A 22,649-nucleotide genomic window follows, 5' to 3' on the forward strand; every position below is an offset into this window, starting at 1 on the left:
ATCCAATGGCAGTTAAATTCAACTGTTTCAACCAGTTGTCCAGATCTGTATTCAACTGTATTACAGTGTATTCCACCAAAGTCAGTTGAATGAAATGTGTTATTAACCTATATTCAACTCTATTCTACATGTTGTATTCACCTATATTAAGGAATTGAATTAGTTGTATTCATTCAATGTCAGTTGAATTCAACTGTAGTCCATAATCTGAATACAATTGTATTCACCTATATTACAGTGTATTCCTCTATTTTCTGTATTCATTTGTATTCAACTTTTTTTTTTAGCATATGTATTGAGGTTTTCATATATATTATTTCTTAGTTCAAGCAAATAAACTCACACTATCTACCAACCTCTTTTGTTTATAGCATATGGATGTCATATTCTATTATTTGCGAAAGATGGGCAAGTACAATCAGCATAGGGACTTCACGTTTACTACTTTTGATTGTATATTCAAGACAAGAATATATGAAATATATGACAGGTATGAAGATACAGATAGTAATGCTAATGTAGCCAAACAAGAAGACGTTGTATGTGAGTATATTAGGGGCTACAGATTGCATGCTAATGTACCCTGGCATACAGTGTATAATGTCTTGATACCAGTGAACTTGAAGGAAAAACTTCATTGGGTGTTGGTTGTTGTGACTTTCAAAGATAGATGTATCAAAGTGTATGACTCATACACGTCTTCCGGTCATGATGCATACATATCTCTGAGATTGTAAAGCTAGCTAAGCTATTACCTCTGTATCTGTCAATTAGTGGCTTTTACAGAGATAGTCAAGGCACTGACTGGTATGCTTATCCCGCATACACAAACAAGGATCATAACGAACCTTTTGAAGTTATCTTCGTTCCAAATCTGCCTCAACAGAAAGCGGGTAGCATGTAAGTATCCAATCATCATTCTTATATGTTTTATACACTGTATATGGATTAATTATTTTATATTCCGTTTCAATCAATTATTGTTTAGGGATTGTGGAGTGCATGTTGCAGCCTTCGCGGAGTTTCTGAGCACTATTGGAGAGATTACACAAAAAACACCACTTGATGCCACTCTTCTCCATCAAAGATATGGTGCTCTGTTATGGGACTATGCTATGCGCAAGATAGATGCTGATGCAATAAGCGAGAGTGAAGCACATTCAAAGATTGAAAGGCAAATCTTTGAGTCGGAGGCAAAGATGCAGATAGTTTTAGAATAGCTTTAGGTTTTTTTTTTTTGAGTTTAGCTTGAACAATAATACTGATTGTAGTGGTTTTGGTCGTAGATGCTATTTACTTACATGCTGAAATTTGGTTAAGTTTGCTTGAACAAGTTTTAGTTAACGCACATGTTAGTTACAATTTCTGAAACTTTATGTATGTTGAATGATTTTTGTTAATGCCAATTTTTGAATTGTATTCAGCTGCATAAGATCAGCTTTATCTTGCAGTATTAAGCAGTTGTATTTAGTTGTATTATTCTGTTTAGCTTATTGTATTAATCTATATTATTCAGTTCAATTCAGTTGTATTAAAATGTATTTATCAGTTGTCTACAGTTGGTATGCAAGTATATTCAGCTGCATCCATTCAGATGTAACTTTGAATTGACTAGAAACAATACAAGTTATATTGATTAACTTGTATTTAGTTGTATTATTTAACTGTATTCAGCTGTATTTTTCTCTGATTTCATATGTATTTAGCTATAGTCAATTTAATTGAACTGTAGTATTAACCTATAGTCAACATTATTGAACATGTTGTATTCAAATGTATTGAACAATTGAATTACCTATATTCATCCAATGTCAGTTAAATTCAACTGTTTCAACCAGCTGTCCAGATCTGTATTCAACTGTATTACATTGTATTCCTCCAAAGTCAATTGAATTAAACTGTATTATTAACCTATATTCAACTATGTTCAACATGTTGTATTCACCTATATTAAGGAATTGATATAGTTGTATTCAACTATACTAAGATACTCTCACAGCCAAATCATATATATTTATATATATAAAAATACTTCAACTAAATAAATTCAGAAAATATTAACGAAAGTCATTCCACAATATATTACTTCGAAAAAAGAATTCATTATAGCTGATAATGTCATAATAAATGTTGAGAAATTGTCGAGTCACCAATACATGTCAGAATACAACTATTTATTACGTGGAGCATTCCTACAAGTTCGCTTGTTATGTCCTCCCTACCCACATATGCTACATGAATGTTGATTTTTCGGCAACAACAATTCACTTAAATTCTTGTCGCGCTTCTTCTTTGGCCTTCCAGGAGGTCTTTTCCATTTGGGTGGTAGTACAACCTCCTCTGCAACATGCTCTGGTATATTCCAATTATTTTTGTTCGGTAGCGGGTACACTGGCACATCGCATGTCATTACAATTGTACTTGGCTTGTAATAGCTAGAGCAATATTCTTCAGGCATTAAAAACTTGCTCTTCAATACAGCCCAAGCATGTGGGCATGGCAATTCATCAATTTGGAATCTCCCACAAACACATTTTCTCTCGAGCAGGCAGACTGTGTAATTCCCCCCACCATCGTTAACAGTATATAAGTATTCAGTTGAGGGTACCACCTACATTTAAAAACAGAAATATAAGTTTTGAACACATTTACATGAATTAACAAATATATACTACTGAGTTAAATGGTTACTATCAACTTCAAAAATTGCAACTTCATCCAATTTCAGTTAAATTCAGCTGATTCCAGCAACTGTATGCAACTGTATTACTCTACAGTCTGCATTTGTATGCATTTGTATTCAACCTTTTTTTAGCAACTGTATTCAGGTATTTCCAATCAATTTAAACTGTATCAATCACCTGAATTCCATTGTAATCATTATCACGTGCATACAGTCTTAATAATAACATGTATTTACCTGTATTCATCTATATTATTTACTAGTTCAAGCAAATATTCATAAAAATTAACGGGTAGTTCTGCCTAAAAAAATGTATTCAGTTGTATACAACAATGCCATAAAAAATTAACTTACAGTCATACGGGTACACATGGTCTCATTCAACTCCAGCATTTCCTGGTATTTTTTCCCAAGCGTCTTGTATGTTTGAGTAGCTTCTTTACGGTTACTACAATTCCAACGACCAAACATCTTCCTAACTTCTTCGAGGAAGTCATATATTGGCAATTCCCTTGCTGAAACTAGTGCTGCATTGATTGACTCAACGATATTTGACGTCATTGTCCATCCCCTGTTAACAGGTGCATACAACCTAGCCCACTTTTCGTAACCAGCTAACTCTAAGTATTCTTTCACCCTAATATCTACCTTCTCAACCTTCTCCATCAGACTATCAAATTCAGTTTGTGTGTATGCTTTTGCCATCGAGAAGTATATCTCACTCAACTTGGCATGACTCTTTTTGAATTTCTTGTATACGTTATTCCATAGATGCCATATGCAAGCACAATGCAGTAAATCCGGATATACTCTCGATACAGATTTAATGATGCTCTCATTTCTACCCGAAACAATGCACATGTTTTCCCTTACACCGTATGCTATCTTGAATTGCTCAAAGAACCACGTCCAAGCAGCATCGTTCTCTGAATCAATAACACCATATGCTAGTGGCAATATATGACCTGTTTAATACAATTGAATATAATTGTTTTTAAATACATGTTTTCAAATGCTTTAAATATTAACAAATTGTATTATTATTGAGGTACTCACCTGCACCATCCAACGTGCTTGCAGAAACGAATGTCCCGATGTAGTAGGATTTTAGATGACTTCCGTCCACTACAACAATTGGTCTACAATGATCAAACCCCCTTATAAATGCATACAATGATATATACACGTACATGAATTCATTCTTTGACGATTTTTCCATTCTTATGTGAGAACCTGGATATGTCTTATCCATTGTATATAAGTATCCTGGTAATTTTTTGTAAGAATCAGCTGGTTCACCTCTAAGAAAATTCATTGCCTTTTCTTTAGCCCTTCACGCCAACATGTAGCTAACATCAACACCTAGATCTGATTTCACGTCATCAATAATGTCCCTCGGAGTGTATTTCCTCTTATGGTTTGTAAGCTTTGTCCTTATAATACCACTTATAAGGCTGCTACTAGCCTGCCACTGCTCGTACACTTTATCCTTCAGCGGACATGTATGGTTGTCATTGAATTCTCTCACCTTGAATAATTCCGATTTGTTAATGCTTGAAGCCTTAAACCTCCAATCACAATCTTCTGAAATACATATTAATTCATAGCTGGAAAGAAAAGTTCATACATCAGACAACTTAACGAATCTGACATATATACTTCCTATTCATAAAGTACCAAATTGATATTTGTGTATATGTAATTTTGTATACTAACGAATTCCAATATTGTTAGATGTGATTAAATACAATAAATACAACTAAATACATTTGTATGAATAATCAAACACTTAGTAACATTATAGACATAATATGAAAATAATCATAGCCACTGTTGTATTTTTTCAATAGTAAAATACACCTGAATACATATTATTAAGAATACTAAACAAATATAAATTTTCAAAGGTGTTCATCATCTGGAGGAAACACACAACTACAACTAAATACAACAAAGTTAAACAAACATCAAACCTGACAGCATTAGACCGATCAACACGGAATTGAAACCTTTGAGCTATAGCATAATTCTTCATCACCTCTTTCAATGTAGCCTTATCCTTATACACTTGTCCAACCATAACCTCCTTTTGATTAGTTTTTGAAATTATCAAATCCTTATGGAGTTCGAACACTCCAATCGCTTCTCCTGAATTGGCAAGTTCTATAGCTAGTGTATCATCTGTATCAGAATCGTACATTTGAACTGCTTCGTCTATCTGCACAATGTCGCCTTGATTTAAACCATCTCCGGAGATAAGCTCTTTTTCCATAGTTGTAATGCACAGAGGATACATCCCAAATTCTCTGTTATCTTTTTTCAATTTTACATACACTCTGTAACCCATATCATTGTGTATTTCCATTGGCGTGCGATTGCCTTCAACATTGTATTGTATTTTAATGGTATTTGTGCTCAAATCTATACCCAGTTGATTAGAAATTGAACCAACTAGATCATTAAAGGAAGCATACTCCTTAATCAGTATTCCCTCAATGGAAAAGTCGATATAATTGCCCTCATCGTTCCACTTTCCAGAATGACGCAACAAAACTGTCAAGCTTGCCATATATATAGAAGAGTTATACCTTCTTCTGTATATAATTTGTCGCAATCGATAAGGAGGAGAAGAAAATCGCACAATATAGAAGCAAGTTGCTCTGTTTCTTCGCTTCTTTCACGTTTCTGTATTTCTGACTTTGAGAAGAATACAGATTGATGGGATAACTTTTAAGTTTGTTGAGTAAAATTAGGGAAATCAGAATTGATTTGATTTCCTTCCGTTTTTAACATCTTCGTCGTCCCAGATATTGCGCAGATACGTTACGTATTTAGCGCTACATACGTTTGAATACAAGTAAATACATATCAGGATTATCTGGATTTCCTTTTTGTACGCCCCTAATTTTTGTTGTATTATTAAATACACTACCTTAAATACATTAAATACATTATATAATTGCATAAAAGATATCTATAGGACGTAATGTAGCAAAGAGTTTTTATTAATGGCTAATTAGGACTAAAAGATGGTGCTTTGTGAAAATTATAACGAAAATTTCCCTATTCAATAAGTATGTAGTGTATACTAATAGCTCAAGATGCCACTGGCATTGGTCCAAAAGAGGATAAAAATCCAATTTGAAAAAGCCAAAAAATCCAAGCCCAAGAGAAGGCAATACGGAGAGAAAACGGACATTTCTAATTTTTCTAGAGAACATTGTGTCATTTTCTGCAGGATCTAATCAAGGATTATGATCTGTAGTGATTTCTAAATTAAAAAAAATAAATAAAAAAATTCCAGACGACTTTCCTGATATTAACTTTTCTCATTATCTGCTACTGGCCAGTGGCCACATAAGTCATGGAAATTAAGCAAATCACTGAATGGAGCACGAGTTGATGAAATTGATGGGAATAAACCCCTTACCAAAATAATATTCACGGTAATAAAGCGGAATAATAATGTAGCACCGAGATACGGTAATTAACAAGAATAAAAGAGTAACAATGACACCAAGATTTTTACGTGGAAAACCCTTCTGAATAAGGGAAAAACCACGACCCCGAGAGGAGCAACTGATATCACTATAGTAAGGAATTTTACACTTTGTAGGTCGGAGATAAATACTCCAAAGACCACTACAACACTCAAAAGAAATAACCCTCTTTTGATATTCCCACCTCACTACAATATCGCTCACTCTCTATTTTCCTCACAGACTATTTTCTTATACCTTGTCTGTGAAACCTCACTCTTTCTTTCTCTCTTTGTTGGTGTGAAGAAATGAGAGTTGAAGCTCTCCTTTTATAGCCAAAGCTTCACCCTCTAAAGCCTACAATATTTGACAATTTACACACACTTTTCACAATTCAACAAAGTTGGCTACCAAACCAAAGAAATTCAACAAGGTTGGCTACCAAACCAAACTAATTCAACAAGGTTGGCTACCAACCAAACCAAGTCAACAAGGTTGGCTACCAAACCAAAGAAAACTCTTATTAGGCACATGCCTAATACTTCTTCAATGAGATGGACATCATCAATCTCCCCCTCCAGTCTCATTCATCTAGAGGAGGTAGCACTGTCTTCTAGTTTGAGTGCATGCCGACAAGTTCTTTGCATAGCTCGAACTTGTTCCTTGGTACCACCTTGGTCAGCATATCTGCGGGATTCTCACTTGTAGAAATCTTCAAGACTTTTAGAGATTCATCATCTACCATTTCTCGAATCCAATGATATCTCACATCAATGTGTTTGGTCCTTGCATGGTACATAGAGTTCTTGCTAAGGTCTATTGCACTTTGACTGTCACAATAGACGACATACTCCTTCTGATGCAATCCAAGCTCTTGAAGGAATCGCTTGAGCCATATCATCTCCTTGCCAGTTTCTGTAGCGGCAATGTACTCTGCTTCAGTTGTTGAAAGTGCAACGCACTTCTGCAACTTAGACTGCCATGATATAGCTCCCCCTGAAAATGTAAATAAATATCCAGTAGTAGATTTTCTGTTGTCAATGTCACCTGCCATATCAGCATCTGTATAGCCCTTCAAGATTGGATCAGATCCTCCAAAGCACAAACAATCTCCCGTGGTACCTCTCAGGTACCTGAGTATCCACTTGACTGCTTCCCAATGTTCCTTTCCAGGATTTTCAAGAAACCTGCTGACAACACCAACTGCGTGAGCAATATCAGGTCTAGTACATACCATTGCATACATCAAGCTTCCGACTGCTGAAGCATAAGGAACTTTAGCCATGTTCCCTTTCTCCTCCACTGTTGTAGGACACATCTTCTTACTCAACTTTAGATGACCAGCAAGAGGTGTGCTGACTGGCTTAGCATTCTTCATGTTGAAGCGTTCTAGTACACGTTCAATGTACTTCTCCTGAGATAGCCACAACTTTCTACTTGTTCTCTCTCGAACTATCTTCATCCCTAGAATTTGTTGTGCTGGGCCCAAGTCCTTCATATCAAATGACTTGGACAGATCTCCTTTCAACTTTGCTATCAACCCCTTGTCTTTTCCTACAATTAACATGTCATCCACATACAACAACAATATAATAAAGTTATTCTCAGAAAATCTTTTGAAGTATACACATGGATCAGAATAGGTCTTTAGGTATGTTTGACTTTTCATGAATGAATCAAACTTCATGTACCACTGCCTTGGTGCCTGCTTCAATCCATAAAGACTCTTATTCAATTTGCACACCATGTGTTTCTTTCCAGCTACTTCAAATCCTTCTGGTTGCTCCATATAAATCTCCTCTTCCAAATCTCCATGAAGAAATGCAGTTTTCACATCCAACTGCTCCACTTCAAGATCTAGGCTAGCTGCTAAGCTCAAAATTGTTCGAATAGAAGTCATTTTAACAACGGGGGAGAAAATTTCGTCAAAATCAATACCTTTCTTCTGTTCGAAGCCTTTAACCACCAATCGAGCTTTGTATCTGACCAGCTTGCCATCTCCATCTTTCTTGAGTTTAAAGACCCATTTGCATTTGAGTGGTCTTTTACCCTTTGGAAGTTCAACCAGCTTGTATGTGCCATTTTTCTGGAGAGATTCCATCTCTTCTTGCATAGCTTTCATCCACTGGTTCTTTTCTGGATGGGACAACACCTCCTTAAGACTTTCTGGCTCCCCCTCATCACTGATGAGGACATACTCTGTGGAAGGGTACCTGCGTGACTCTACCCTTGGCCTCTCTGATCTCCTCAGAGGTTGAGGTTGTTCTTCTCCCTGAGTGGGGTGCTCCACTTCCTCGACACCTTCATCAAGTTGCTCCCCCTGCTCAATAACCTCACCAGGTTGCTCCCCCTGCTCGGCAACCTCGTCGGTCGTACTTTCTGCACTTGTGGGATTGTTAGAAGTAGAAGGAATAGTAACAAAGTTAGGAATTATACCATTCTTCGCCTTTTCTGACATATCAGCAGCAGTTCCAACTTCACTTTCTCGGAAGACTACATCTCTACTTCTGATGACCTTCTTCTTTACAGGATCCCACAGTCTGTACCCGAACTCTTCATCTCCATATCCGATAAATATGCAGAGAATAGATTTATCATCCAGCTTTGTTCTCTGCTCTTTTGGTACATGTGCAAAAGCTCTGCAACCGAACACCTTCAGATGCGAGTAGGACACCTCCTTGTTGGTCCAGACTCTCTCTGGGATTTCAAACGCCAACGGAACTGATGGACTCCTATTGATCAGGTAACAGGCTGTCTGAACTGCTTCACCCCAGAATGACTTAGGCAGTTTAGCCATTCTGAGCATGCTTCTCACCTTCTCCACAATGGTGCGGTTCATCCTCTCGGCTACGCCATTGTGCTGTGGGGTTCCAGGAACTGTCTTTTCATGTCTGATCCCATGACTTGAACAATACTCTTCAAATTCCCTTGAAGTGTACTCACCTCCATTGTCACTTCGGAGACGCTTTAGCTTTCGACCCGTCTCCCTTTCTACTAGAGCATGAAACTTCTGGAAAACTTGAAACACCTGATCTTTGGTTTTCAAAATATAAACCCATAATTTTCGTGAAGCATCATCAATAAAAGTAACAAAATATTTGTTACCGCCCATTGATTCAATTTCCATTGGGCCGCAAACATCAGAATATACTAAATCAAGTATATTCAATTTTCTTTCAGACGATGTCTGAAATGAGACTCTATGCTTGCTTACCAAATAAACAGTAGTCACAAGGTTTTACCGTTGTACCTTTGGCATAAGAAATGAGTGATTTCTTGGCAAGAATCTGCAATCCCTTCTCGCTCATATGACCCATTCTTTTGTGCCACAAATCTACAGAAATCTCATCTTGTGCCGCGTTCAATTCACCTTGGCATATTTCTGCATTTGTCCTGTACAACGTGCCACGAGCAACTCCCTTTGCAATCACCAATGATCCCTTAGTGAGTCTCCACTTTTGATTTGCAAAATAGCTCTCGTATCCATCTCGGTCTAAAGCAATTCCCGAGATCAAGTTCATCCGTAAATCAGGTACATGCCGCACATCCTTTAGAACCAATGTGCATCCGACATTTGTCTTGATACAAATGTCACCAATCCCCGCAATCTTTGAGTAACTTGTGTTACCCATTTTCACTGTGCCGAAATCACCTGCTACATATCTGCAAAAAAGATCTCTTACCGGTGTGGCATGGTGAGATGCCGCTGTGTCAACCACCCATTCCGACTCTGAACCTGACAGGTGCATGCATTCCTCTTCCTCATTTATAAAGAGGACAACATTATCATTATTTTGCACCATGGCGGCTGTGTTGTCGTCATTCTTCTGGCCACTGGTTTCACCTTTGCCCTTCCTTGGATTTGGGCAATCTCTTTTGAAGTGACCTGGTTGATTACAGTTGTAGCAATTTCTGACTCTTGATTTGGATCGGTTCTTTGACTTCCCACGAGCTCCGGATCTACCATAGTTGTTCGAACTCCTTTGATAACTCCTGCCTCTACCTTCTGTGATGAGAGCCTGTCCTTGATTTTCAGGCTTCTTTCTCATCTTCTCATTGAGTAGAAGAGCCGATGTGACATCTTTCAACTCAATAGTAGTCTTACCATGCAGGATAGTTGTTGCCAAATTATCGTACGAAGATGGCAACGAGTTCAATAGCAAGATGGCTTTATCTTCTTCCTCGATTTTCACTCCGAGGTTGGCAAGCTGTGTGATTAGTCCGTTAAACACATTTAAATGTGACAAAAAATTCGTACCTTCACTCATGTGTAGGGCGTATAACTGCTTCTTCAGGTACAATTTATTTGTCAGCGTTTTGGACATGTATAGGCTTTCCAACCTTGTCCAAATTCCACGTGCAGTGTCTTCATCAATGATGTTATTTACCACATCATCTGATAAGTGCAACCTAATTGCACTAGCAGCTCTTTCATCTAAGTCAGCCCAATCCTCAGTTTTCATGGTATCAGGCTTTTTGGAATCAACATCTAGAACCTTGTGTAATCCTTGTTGGATGAGCAGATCTCTCATCCTTCTTTGCCATGTTGAGAAACCGTTATCTCCGTTGAATTTTGCTACCTCGTACTTTACTCCGGACATTTTTATTTTTCACCAAGTATAGTACTACCGACAGTGAATAGTATTTCAGTGAACGAGCAGAACCTGTGCTCTGATACCAGTTGTTGGGAATAAACCCCTTACCAAAATAATATTCACGGTAATAAAGCGGAATAATAATGTAGCACCGAGATACGGTAATTAACAAGAATAAAAGAGTAACAATGACACCAAGATTTTTACGTGGAAAACCCTTCTGAATAAGGGAAAAAACCACGACCCCGAGAGGAGCAACTGATATCACTATAGTAAGGAATTTTACACTTTGTAGGTCGGAGATAAATACTCCAAAGACCACTACAACACTCAAAAGAAATAACCCTCTTTTGATATTCCCACCTCACTACAATATCGCTCACTCTGTATTTTCCTCACAGACTATTTTCTTATACCTTGTCTGTGAAACCTCACTCTTTCTTTCTCTCTTTGTTGGTGTGAAGAAATGAGAGTTGAAGCTCTCCTTTTATAGCCAAAGATTCACCCTCTAAAGCCTACAATATTTGACAATTTACACACACTTTTCACAATTCAACAAAGTTGGCTACCAAACCAAAGAAATTCAACAAGGTTGGCTACCAAACCAAACTAATTCAACAAGGTTGGTTACCAACCAAACCAAGTCAACAAGGTTGGCTACCAAACCAAAGAAAACTCTTATTAGGCACATGCCTAATACTTCTTCAATGAGATGGACATCATCAGAAATAACTGAAAAAATATTAACTTTTCTCATTATCTACCTTTTTTTCTAAAAAATATTTTCAAATCAGTGTTTGGTTATATAGATAACTGAATTTTTGAAGATGAAAAATTTGAGGATGAGTTTCCAATTCGAGAAAGTGATTTTTTTTTGAAGTAAACGATATTTTTCTCTCACAAAATTGAAATATTATTTTAAAGTAGAATGCCTATAGAATACAATTTTAATTTTTATATATATATTTTTTTAACTTAACTTCAAAAGTTTCTTTTTTCTTTTTCCTTCAAATTTCTCAGTGTTTTATGTCCAAATGCCTACTAATAGGACTCGAGAGGAACTCCTTTTGCAACTAATTATAAATGATAAAAGAAAGAGGAATTTTCAGAAACCACTATTGTTTAGTGTCTATTAACTTTCTATAGCTACCATATACATAATTACTTCCTATAGCTACTATTCAGTAGTTACGATAATGTATTTATTGTATTCGCGTTGTTGTATTCATGAATACAACAACAAAAAATACCTAAAAATCAGGGTAGTCCAGCTGTACGCAGATATATTCACATGTATTCGCGCCATCTATTCATGAATACAATAGCAAAAAGTGCCTAAAATTAGGACAATCCAGCTGTACACGCATATATTCACATGTATTCATGCTGCTGTATTCATGAATACAACAGTAAAAAACACAAAAAATCAGGCAAGTCCAGCTGTATGCACATGTATTCACATGTATTTGCGTCATGTATTCATGAATACAGCAGCAAAAAGCGCCTAAAATCAGGACAGTCCAGCTGTACGTGCATATATTCACATGTATTTGCATTGTTGTATTCATGAATACAACAGTAAAAAACGCCTAAAATTAGGACAGTCCAGTTGTATGTGCATATATTCACGCCATTTATTCATGAATACAATAATATCAATCACCTTAAAAATATGTATGTCCAGCTGTCTAAGAGAGAGGAAAAACATAAATAGCGTATTTAATGCCCTATTTCATGCTTCAATTGTAGTATATACCATAATACTTATTTTGGTATAAAATATAAAAAGTAAATATAGAAAATAATATTTTAAAATAATTTTAGTTTATAATAAATAAGACGTATACCTTTGCTTTAGGAGCTATAGGAGGTAAAATTTTCTTAAAAAAACCTATGTTGCTCTAGTCTTATGTCGGATACTCCAAAAGTTATTTATGTCTCGAAGGATCTCATACGGATGCAACAATATTTTTAAACAATTCTAACAACATAAAGAAAAATTAGAAAGAAAAAAGAGCTGAATACCTAAGTTACCAAACTAGTACACCTGCATCATTACTCAATTATTCTAGTCAAACTAATGATAGGTAGTTTAGAGTGTTCACTCATAGTGCAGAGCATGACCTAATTGGTCCATGTATGATAGAACCCTTTAAAAGACCTGTTAGTTGGAGGTTGGTACTTCACAAAATAAAATAAAAATACTATTTTTAATCATGATTTGAATTAGGATTTGCCCTTTAAAGGACTCTTAATCCGTTCTCTTTTATAACAACAACGATTCAGTAAAATCTAACAAGTGGAGTCTGGAAATGATAGTGTGTACGAGATCTTACTCCTACCTCGATGGGGAAGAGAGGCTATTTTCGATAGACCCTCGGCTGAAGAAGACGGAAAAAACGAGAAGAGATCATATATCTAGAGGCAGATCCATGATTTAAAATCTATGGGTTCAACTTTTCAAATTTTTAACATTGAACCCATTATATTTTTAAAGTTATGGGTTCAAATCTATTATTTTTTGCAATTTAATGAGTTTTTACACATAAATTTCTACTCTGCGTCGAAAGTTATGGGTTCAATTGAACCCATAACTAACACACTACATTCGCCTATGCATATATCAGTACCATCAACAGAAAACATAGAAATAGTAACAACATCATAAAAAGCAAAAAATTGATGACATGTAATAACAATAACTAGTAATTTTACTAAGGCCCGTAGCAATGAAAAATAGAAGGATAGTGTGAACACAACATTAATCACTCGCCGTTCTCTTTTACACCAACCATTAATTAGTAAGACTTAATTATTCTATTTTCGATGAATAAATTGTCAACTCTTCATACATATAGATAGACAAAAGAAAGGTATTCAAGAAATGAATAAGTAATACTAGATTATTTTTTTTGATAATATTGAGAGGTAAGTAACTACATGTTTGTTCAAACCTGCAACAACTATCTATTCAGTTTATAGTGTAGCTCAACAGGAGAGAAAATGGATAGTAAGATTAGCAGTTTGAAACATCTGTTTGTGACAGTATTTCTCTCAAATTTTGCGTTAAATGTGGTGAATCCAGCAATGACTGATATCACTATGGATGCACTTTGCCCTTCTCAAGACAAATGCTCTCTTGCCATTTATCTTTCTGGTTTACAGCAGGCTGTAAGTAGCAACTCCATCTGAAAGAATCGGCTCACATCAATTATTCTATTTTTTATAGAAAAAAATACGGATTTGCCCGTTTCGAATAATTTGATTATTCTAAATTCTTGATGATCAATTCATTTAGATTATGGGGCTTGGATCAATGTTGATGATGCCACTGATTGGAAACTTATCTGATGTATATGGAAGAAAAGCTCTGCTCATTGTCCCTGTCACTGCCTCCATTCTTCCATCTGGTAAAATTTGTCTTTTTCGCATGCAACTGAGTATATTTTCGATAAAATTCTTTCTAAAAATATCAGCAAAACTGTTCTTCCATGTCAATTGTCGTAGAATTATCACTAATTTCTTATTTTTTTTTAAAGTAATAATGGCATATAGGAGGACTACAAACTATTTCTATGCCTACTATGTCGTAAGGACCCTGACTGGCATGCTCAGCGATACTGGCATTCAGTGCCTACCCATTGCTTATGCGGTATTATTTCATTTGAATTTTAGCCTAATCCATTGTTATTTCTTTCTAAGGTTTTTATTGATGGTACTTATATATTGTCTCTTTTCGTTTTCTGAGCCGAGGGTCTATCGGAAACAGTCTCTCTACCCTCGGGTAGGGGTAAAGGTCTGCGTACATACTGCCCTCCCCAGACTCCACTAATAGAATTTCACTGGGTTGTTGTTGCTTTTGTTGACTTTATATTAACTCGATATTTATCGACTCTAAATTTTGAATTCGTATTTGTTAAATTAGGCAGATTGCATATCAGAAGAGAAGCGTGCTTCTGCTATTGGAATTGTGGCAGGTGTAGGCTCTGCTGCATATTTATGTGGTACCTTTGCTGCTCGTTTCCTCTCCACAGCTCAAATATTTCTGGTTAATTTACATCTCTCTTTATCATCTTCTTAATTATTTCTATTTTGTGACTAATTAACTGTACATTGCTCTTAGTTTCAGTTATAATTTGTTAAATAATTGTTGGATTAATGAAGGTGTCATCTATTTCTTCAACGGCCGCGGCAGTATACATGACAATATTTCTAAAGGAGACAACTCGTATTAATAAGAACGACGATGCTCTCAATCAACCCATATTAACCAATAATGCTGATGAGTCTGGAGGCGATGATTCCTCGGAGAAAACGCTGAGTCCAAAAAGTATTCCGTCGTTTTACCATATTATTAGGTTGCTCAAGAGTAGGTAAGATGATGACATTACCTACAACTTTCTAGTCTACCTTCTAACATTTGGTAGGTAAAATAATACAACGTGATACATATGTAGTGCCAATAAAAACTATAAAAGAAAATTAGACTATCATTAATGCGTTGTTGGTATCTTAGGCCTGTTTAAGTACTTATTTTGTAGTTGAAAAAGTCATAAAATTTTTTTATTGGTTGTTGGTATCTTATGCCTGTTTAAGTACTTATTTTGTAGTTGAAAAAGTCATAAATATTTTTTATTATTCAATTAACACTTTTAAGCTATTACTTCGGTTATCTCTATTTTATCTCCTAACCAGGGGCGGATTTAGAGGGTCAGAGGGGTTCACCCCTTTTTCCGAAAAATTACATTGTGTATATAAGGCAAAATTTATTTTTTTACCTCTATATATTATTTTTTGAATCTCTTTCATATTACCCAAAAGCGTAGCTCAGTGATAAAGGGGTTCAAAACCTTTGTGTTGTAATTGGTTAAATTCTCACAACCCACAATTTCTTTTAATTTTTTTTTTAAATCCCTTTAGTGAAAATTCTGCCTCAGCCACCGCTTCTAACCTTAGACATATCAGAATCAAAAAGTGTGAAAGTGACTATTGATATATAAAAGCATGCATGAAGATAATTTTTTTTTTTATCATTGATGGTTCCTACCTTTTGAAAAACAACTTTACACCTCTCTATTCTTCATTACTCGAACTTCTTTCACCCAAAAAGGGAGGAAAAAAAAATCCTTTCACAAATCACAATTATGGGGTCCCAACCCCATACCAAGTTGGATGTCTTCAGCAATAAAATTTAAGTAACAATTAAAACAAACATCGTATTTAAAGTAACGATACGATACTGGATTATGCATGCCCTGCTTCCTGCTTTTTCAGAAAATTCTATCTCTAACTGCATTTCAATTCCAAGTTAGCTTAGGTCGATAGGGTTGATTAGGGCAGCCCCATGCACTAAATTCCCGTTATGCGCGGGGTTTGGGGAATGGTCGGACCACAAGAGTTTATTGTACGCATCTTATCCCACATTTCTACAAGAGGCTGTTTTTACGGCTTGAACCCGTGATCTTCTGGTCATGTAGCAATAACTTTACCAGTTACGCCAATACGCCCCTTCAAATAAGGTTGATTAGGTTAAACAAAATAAAATCGAAGTGTATGCATTATAAGTTTAAGAAAGAAATGAAATAAGCAACACATTTTGATTGTGCATTTTGCTCAGATTTATTAACTTTTCTCATTGTTCTTTTATCCTGTTTTGGCAGCACCACATTTTCATTGGCGACAAGTATTGCTTTCTTATATGGTATTGGTGAGGGTGGAATACGAACTCCATTTATGGTACTCATTTTATAGCTCTCTTAAGTGTCAATTCCATAGAGAATTAGTAAACCTCACAAAAAAAAAAAAAAAAAAACAGCCCGGACCACAAGGATCTATCATACGCAGCCTTATCCTGCATTTCTGCAAGATGCTATTTCCACGGCTCGAATCTGTGACATCCTGGTCACATGACGACAACTTTACCAGTTACGCCAAGGCTCCCCTTCAAAACTCACAACTAACATTTTTTTGATTATTTTGTAGTACTTTTTAAGGGCTCGATTTCAATACAACAAAGACAATTTTGCTATTCTAATGTTGATTTGCTACGGTGGAGCAACATTTTCTCAGGTATAAGTTCAAATTGATTTCGTCCAGTAGATCAAGTTAATTTCACGTAATTTTTGTGCTTACAATAATTTTGTAATTAATTCCTCTTCAATTTTTTCGAGCAGTTGATCTTAGTGCCTAAGTTGGCTCCTATAATACGAGAAGAGACGATACTTTCCTCGGCGCTCATAGCTGGTTTTACCAATGTATGTGCCTTCTACGATTTCGTGGAATTTCTCTCTATTTTATTTCTCCTTTTTTGGTTCTTATTGCTATATTTTGAAAGAGTATTAAGTTACGTGGACGGTATAAAAAATATTTACACAAAGAGATCACTTAAAAGGTAATAAAAACAATAATTTTATATAACCAATATTGGTTTGTAACTTTGAAAAAAGGGTAAGTAACTTATTATAACATATTAAATCATTAAAATATTTAGATTTTCACACTACGAGCGTACATAACTTAAATTTTCTGATTATTCTGCAGATGCTAATAGATAGTATTGCATGGGCAGCCTGGGTAAGATAAAGCTTTGAAATTTACTATTGAGGTCTCAGCATATATATTTCCCAATTCAAGATCTTTATTTTTTACATTTGTCACAATTTTTCATGATTTCAGGTTCCTTATATAGTTGCTTTGTTTCCTATGTTTCTCTTCCTAGCAAAACCAGCTGTAAGTTGTTTCTTATTTTCTCCGAAAAATAATGGAGTACTTTTCAATTTTTTATTATTATTATTTTTTTGATTGATTATCATGGTTGTAATATTAACCTAAATGTTTTATTCAATCTAGTTACAAAGCATTGTTTCAAAACAAGTTGGGCCAAACGAACAGGTAATTTAGCATAAGTACCTTTCATTAGCTATATACATCACTGTGGTATACAATTGACCTTGATTTACACTTTTGTACAAGCTAAGATTACAATATTATGATCTAATTAAACTATGAAAAGTATCTTTATATACTATATAAGTGAGACTTGTAACCTAGAAAATAAGGCAGGTAACCTAATACAACATGTTAAAATATACCGATAGTATAAAGTTCTTTTCAAGCTATTAGAGAAAACAAGTCAGAATCCTAAATAATATTTTTTTATTTTTTATTTTTGAAAAAATCCTCCCAAATTAGGAGGTTCTACAGTGTTTTCACACTTTCCCTCTAGAGTGACTCGAACCCACGTAGGTGCTTTTACATTTATTTTTGAATTTGATTGTTATATAAATGAATGTTCCATTAATTGTTATTTTGTCGACCTAGTAGGGAATTGCTCAAGGGTGCATTTCAGGCGTAAACTCCTTCGCCAATATTCTCTCTCCATTTATATTTAGTCCTTTGACAGGTAACTAATTAATTTGTTATTCACTTTATGTGTTTAATTTGACCTAAATTTTCAAACTAACAACGTTCATCTCTTTATAGATCTTTTCTTATCTGAGAGAGCTCCATTTAATTATCCTGGTTTTAGTATGTTTTGCATCGGCCTTGCTTGGGTAAGCACTATAAGTATTAGATTAATATACGCTAACCTTTTAATTTCTTGTTCATTCTTTTTTTTTCTTAGTTGTTATGATAGTGTAATTTTTTTTTTTAATATTATCATCTCGTAAAAGTTAAATACAGTTACCTTAATAATGATTTCCTCCAATGTTTTGTGCAGTTGATAGCATTTATTCCTAGCATGATGATAAGGTTTGGTTCCTACGATTCAAGACTCAATATCAGGGACGTCGTCTGCTAGGAGGCTTGAAGGAGTATTCAACAAAGGCTATATTTGTAAATCTTTCCTATGTACACAATCTTCAAATGGTTAAAAATGGATTTGTTTTATTTAATTTTTTTTATTTTTTTATTTTATCTTTCCTGATGGTAAGCAACCCCCACTTCCAACCGAGAGGTTGTGAGTTCGAGTCTCCCCAAGGGCAAGGTGGGAAGTTCTTGGAGGGAAGGATGCCGGGGGTCTATTTGGAAACAGTCTCTCTACCCTAGGGTAGGGGTAAAGTCTGCGTACACACTACCCTCCCCAGACCCCACTAAGTGGGATTATACTGGGTTGTTGTTGTTGTTAGATGTATTTGGTAGGAAGATTTTAGTTTCTCATCCAATTTTTTTGTAGTATCAAAATATTATTACTTGATAAACTTGTGACACTTTAATATTCTTTGCTACTTATATTTGAAAGTGCACGTAGAAGGAAGATACACGATATAATTAAATGCTTTTGATCCTTTTTATATACATTTATTTTTGTCAAAGATACTCAAGATGACATAGCCATAAAAGTGGCATTAAGATAAAGAAGTATTCAGATGCTGTCTTGCCATTTTTAAAGCTCTTTTTTTACCATTATCTATAGTAATCCAATTATTAGTTTATACATTTTTTACATTCTTCTAATGAAGTTTTTGTTCCAGTTAATTACACACATTTTAACTAATCCATCGACAAGCACGGATACTGATTTATTATATTTTGACAATAGAGAGAAAATTGTTGGCAAAAGTCAAAATAGGAATCTCATTATTAAGCAATCATCCCACTATGCTATAATAATTAATTAATACCCGTTTATGATCTCAAAATTAATGTTTACACTTTTGATAGGTCAAAAATTCTAAACTATCACATATATGGAAAAGTTGAGTAACTAATTAATTCCCTTCTAAAATCATCATATTTCAAATATTCATAGACTAAGAAGAAGGGTTTAATTAGCGCATTACAAAGAACAATATGCACATTTCACATTTAAATACTAAAATATAATAATGCAATCACAATGTTTCGTTCTTTTTTAAAATAAAGGCGGCGTTCTTTCTTTTTTAAATTCGATGTTCGATCAAACATCACCATATATATAAACATATGATACTATCACCCAATAACGAATTGACACATAACAATAATATAATAACCTTTTATATTTTTTATTCACAAGCATCTGGTGAAAATGTCAACCACCATGCATCAATATCAAAAGTCAACCCAAAAGTCTGTAATACATTGGCACCAATTACAGAAAAATTATGACTCGAACTACGAAAACCCATGCAGTATTTTTTCCGATACAATATCATCACTTGTTGTTGTCTCGCTTCAAGAGGTATTATATTGAATTTAAAATAAAACCTAACAACTGGAAAATTGGCCCAATTAATATTATTATCTGCCAAATAACAAGTATCAAATGGTTCTGGTGGATTTTCATCCAATATCATACCTTTAACTTCAGACCTAAATATATACCTAAATTCGACATAAATATCAGCAGGAAATTGTGAAATAGAGGTTCCTGTATCTACAAACATACCACCATTTTTATCTGCACCCAAATTCCAATGTGCAGGATCAATAGGAACTTCTCTATCGTTAATGGTAATTTTCTCCAAGTCTCGTAAATAGTAAAATGAAGGATTAATATTGTTCCTCATCAGTGTTGTCCTTATACCTGTTGTCAAGTTAATTTCACGTATGGTCAGTAAATCTTATTTTTGAAAAATAAATAAATTATCTTACTATATCAGTAAAGTTACAATAAAATTTTACCTACTACATTGAGAATAACAGCAATTTACTATAAAAGCTAAGCTTTTCATGAAATCAGTTTTAATATATATTCTATATAATAGTACTTAGTTATAACAACCAAAAAATTCAGAACAAATAAAGCTATTATAAAGAGTTTTGACTGTATAAGACAAAATTTACTCAAAATTAAGGTGAATCTACTGCTATAATGGATAAACTTTAGTGACTTTATCAACTTGCTTTAATATCACAAAATTCTATATTTGAATTAAAAAATCACTTAATATATATTATATACTTCTTCCGTTTACTTTTACTTGTCACGTTTTTACTTTTTACGCACTTTAAGAAATAATAAATAAAGTACATAATTTACCATGATACCCCTATTAATTAGTGTATGGTCTAAATGGATTTAAAAAATGATTTAGAATGAGTAATTAATGCTAAGGGCAAAACAGAAAAAATAAAATATTTTTCTCTTGATATGCAAAGTGGACAAGTAAAAATAAAAAAATATTTTTAGAATAGTGGATAAGTAAAAGTGAACGAGAGAGTATAAATAATATCCAAAGCCTAGTAAGTTGTCTTTATTAGAATCAAGAACCAAATAAACTCAAAATTCTAACTCGGCCTATGATTGCTTTAATAGCAACAAAAAAAATATACGTTAAGTTCAATACGTGAAATTAATAACTCACCAGTTTTCCATGGGGTGTTGTGAAAGTTGAGTGTAGATGGCTTTCCTGAAGTAGAACTAGGAATGCATAAAGAGAATAATGTAGCAGCAAGTTGTGATTGTAATGAATATTTCTCAAATCCATTAGTATATAGACCAGCACCAAGACCAGCAATTCCACTTATTAATCTTGGGAATTTCTTAATCCCACTCATTTGATCTTTCCCACAACCAAATATTATTTTTGCTGAATCTTGGATTGAAGTAAATGTTATCATTTCATATGCCATAAATCCAGTCGAGATTGAACCATCACCATATGTTGTTTCATAATTACATTTTTGTTCTAGTCTAGAGCAAGAAATTCTCTGCCCTTGAAAACAACTTGATGTGTCAGTGACACAATTAATTTGTTGGAATGTTTTTGAGAGTGTTGAATCATATAATAAATTTCTCCTTTGTTCATAACATTTATTTGGTTCACATGGACCACATTGCCACCAAACATGACGACTTCCAGTGTCTATAAGCAAAAGTTCACGTTGTAATTCACTGCCAACCCAAAAGGGGCTCACAATTAAACCACGAACTGAATATGCTGCCGTAGAATTTTCAGATGAGTATTCAGATTCAGACATGGAAAATAACATTTCTTGAGCAAAACGAGCATCGAGTAATGAATCATAATCCTTGAACTCTGATTTTTCGAATACATCGCGATGGTAAAGAGGAAAACTGTAAGAGGATGTTGAATGATAAGAAAGGTTGGAGATATCAAGAGCCATGAAATTTTTTCTGGCTTGCAAAATGGATGTGTAATTAAGGGAAAGATGAATGTTTTCACTTGTTGAAACAGAAATATTGGAGAATAGGAAAAGTAAGAGTGTCATGGCTAGAACATGGAGGAAATTTCCCATGTCTGAAACTTAATTACTCGCACATTATGTGCTTAATCCTAGCATTTATATAGGGTATATAATCTAATTAAATTCTTTCTGATCCGCTTATATCTCTCTAATCAAATCTTCTAAACAGGGAAAACATTAATAAATTACACAACGACAAAATTTATAGTTGATTAGCTTGATTCTTTTCCTTTTTTATTCTTTTGAAATCTTATGAAAGGAGCAAGTTAGGGAAAATATTGATGAAGATATAAATGGTTAAAATTTATCTCGATTGATGAATGGACTAAGGATGGCAACAAAGCTCCTCTATTTCACGATCTGGAGGAATACTTGTAGGATTATACCTAAGATAAGTAGGTTACGAGTGGGACATTTTTTTAGATAACCGTGACTGTCCGAGTCAGTTTGTGCACATTTCGACTGAATAATTTTGCCCACCAAGACAAACAAATAGGAAAAAATCACCAAATATTTTTTGCCTCCCCTAAGAGGTCATAATCCTAAATTTGGTGCTATTGAGTCAATTTCACCTATCCGAAAACAAAAGTTAAAAATCAAGAAGTTAAAAACAGGGATCTCCAATGAAACTATACAGGTGCTGTTGAAAGGAATAGGCTGCATTAAAACTTGTTTGCAAGTACTCTACCGTGCCAGACAAAGAGAAGCAGAACAAAAGCACAATCCACAGGAGACAATCCAAGGAGAATAGACATCAGG

The 22,649-nt window shown here is 34.6% G+C and overlaps 3 protein-coding genes across 4 annotated transcripts; 1 reads left to right on the forward strand and 2 right to left on the reverse strand.

The window, feature by feature from the left end:
• Positions 1-2,218: 2,218 nt before the first annotated feature.
• On the reverse strand, positions 2,219-3,998 carry LOC138878216 (uncharacterized). The gene is made up of 3 exons (XM_070157883.1): positions 3,740-3,998; positions 3,038-3,648; positions 2,219-2,611 (listed from the first exon to the last, which is right to left on the reverse strand). Exons 1-3 carry the CDS (start codon positions 3,996-3,998, stop codon positions 2,219-2,221), a joined length of 1,263 nt encoding a protein of 420 aa, XP_070013984.1.
• Positions 3,999-13,625: 9,627 nt separating this feature from the next.
• On the forward strand, positions 13,626-18,973 carry LOC104248143 (uncharacterized). 2 transcript variants are annotated; one of them, XM_070161550.1, is made up of 15 exons: positions 13,626-13,685; positions 13,843-13,928; positions 14,056-14,167; positions 14,297-14,409; positions 14,683-14,805; positions 14,922-15,130; positions 16,418-16,493; positions 16,740-16,826; positions 16,931-17,011; positions 17,298-17,330; positions 17,433-17,486; positions 17,607-17,648; positions 18,081-18,159; positions 18,240-18,310; positions 18,478-18,973. In XM_070161550.1, the coding sequence occupies exons 2-15, from the start codon at positions 13,845-13,847 to the stop codon at positions 18,556-18,558; spliced, it is 1,245 nt and encodes a 414-aa protein (XP_070017651.1). In that variant the 5' UTR covers positions 13,626-13,685; positions 13,843-13,844; the 3' UTR covers positions 18,559-18,973. The 2 variants fall into 2 exon arrangements, with proteins under 2 accessions (XP_070017651.1, XP_070017646.1); XM_070161545.1 differs by lacking the exon at positions 13,626-13,685 and having other exon boundaries at positions 13,694-13,928.
• A 771-nt stretch (positions 18,974-19,744) lies between these two features.
• LOC104248146 (protein ASPARTIC PROTEASE IN GUARD CELL 1-like) lies at positions 19,745-21,941 on the reverse strand. Its single transcript, XM_009804351.1, has 2 exons — positions 21,047-21,941; positions 19,745-20,265 (listed from the first exon to the last, which is right to left on the reverse strand). Exons 1-2 carry the CDS (start codon positions 21,939-21,941, stop codon positions 19,745-19,747), a joined length of 1,416 nt encoding a protein of 471 aa, XP_009802653.1.
• Between the last annotated feature and the right edge of the window lie 708 nt (positions 21,942-22,649).

This window comes from Nicotiana sylvestris, chromosome 1 (genome assembly GCF_000393655.2).
Source record: "Nicotiana sylvestris chromosome 1, ASM39365v2, whole genome shotgun sequence".
Taxonomy (NCBI): domain Eukaryota; kingdom Viridiplantae; phylum Streptophyta; class Magnoliopsida; order Solanales; family Solanaceae; genus Nicotiana; species Nicotiana sylvestris.

Excerpts from the sequence above, each read along its gene's own strand:
- LOC138878216 (XM_070157883.1), bottom strand. The coding sequence starts at position 3,998 with ATGAATTTTCTTAGAGGTGAACCAGCTGATTCTTACAAAAAATTACCA. Across the intron at positions 3,649-3,739 it reads AAGCACGTTGGATGGTGCAG|GTCATATATTGCCACTAGCA; the intron begins GTGAGTACCTCA and ends TGTATTAAACAG. Across the intron at positions 2,612-3,037 it reads CCATGTGTACCCGTATGACT|GTGGTACCCTCAACTGAATA; the intron begins GTAAGTTAATTT and ends TTTTAAATGTAG.
- LOC104248143 (XM_070161545.1), top strand. The coding sequence starts at position 13,761 with ATGGATAGTAAGATTAGCAGTTTGAAACATCTGTTTGTGACAGTATTT. Across the intron at positions 14,806-14,921 it reads CCACAGCTCAAATATTTCTG|GTGTCATCTATTTCTTCAAC; the intron begins GTTAATTTACAT and ends GGATTAATGAAG. Across the intron at positions 17,649-18,080 it reads AAGTTGGGCCAAACGAACAG|GGAATTGCTCAAGGGTGCAT; the intron begins GTAATTTAGCAT and ends TCGACCTAGTAG.
- LOC104248146 (XM_009804351.1), bottom strand. The coding sequence starts at position 21,941 with ATGGGAAATTTCCTCCATGTTCTAGCCATGACACTCTTACTTTTCCTA. Across the intron at positions 20,266-21,046 it reads CAACACCCCATGGAAAACTG|GTATAAGGACAACACTGATG; the intron begins GTGAGTTATTAA and ends ACTTGACAACAG.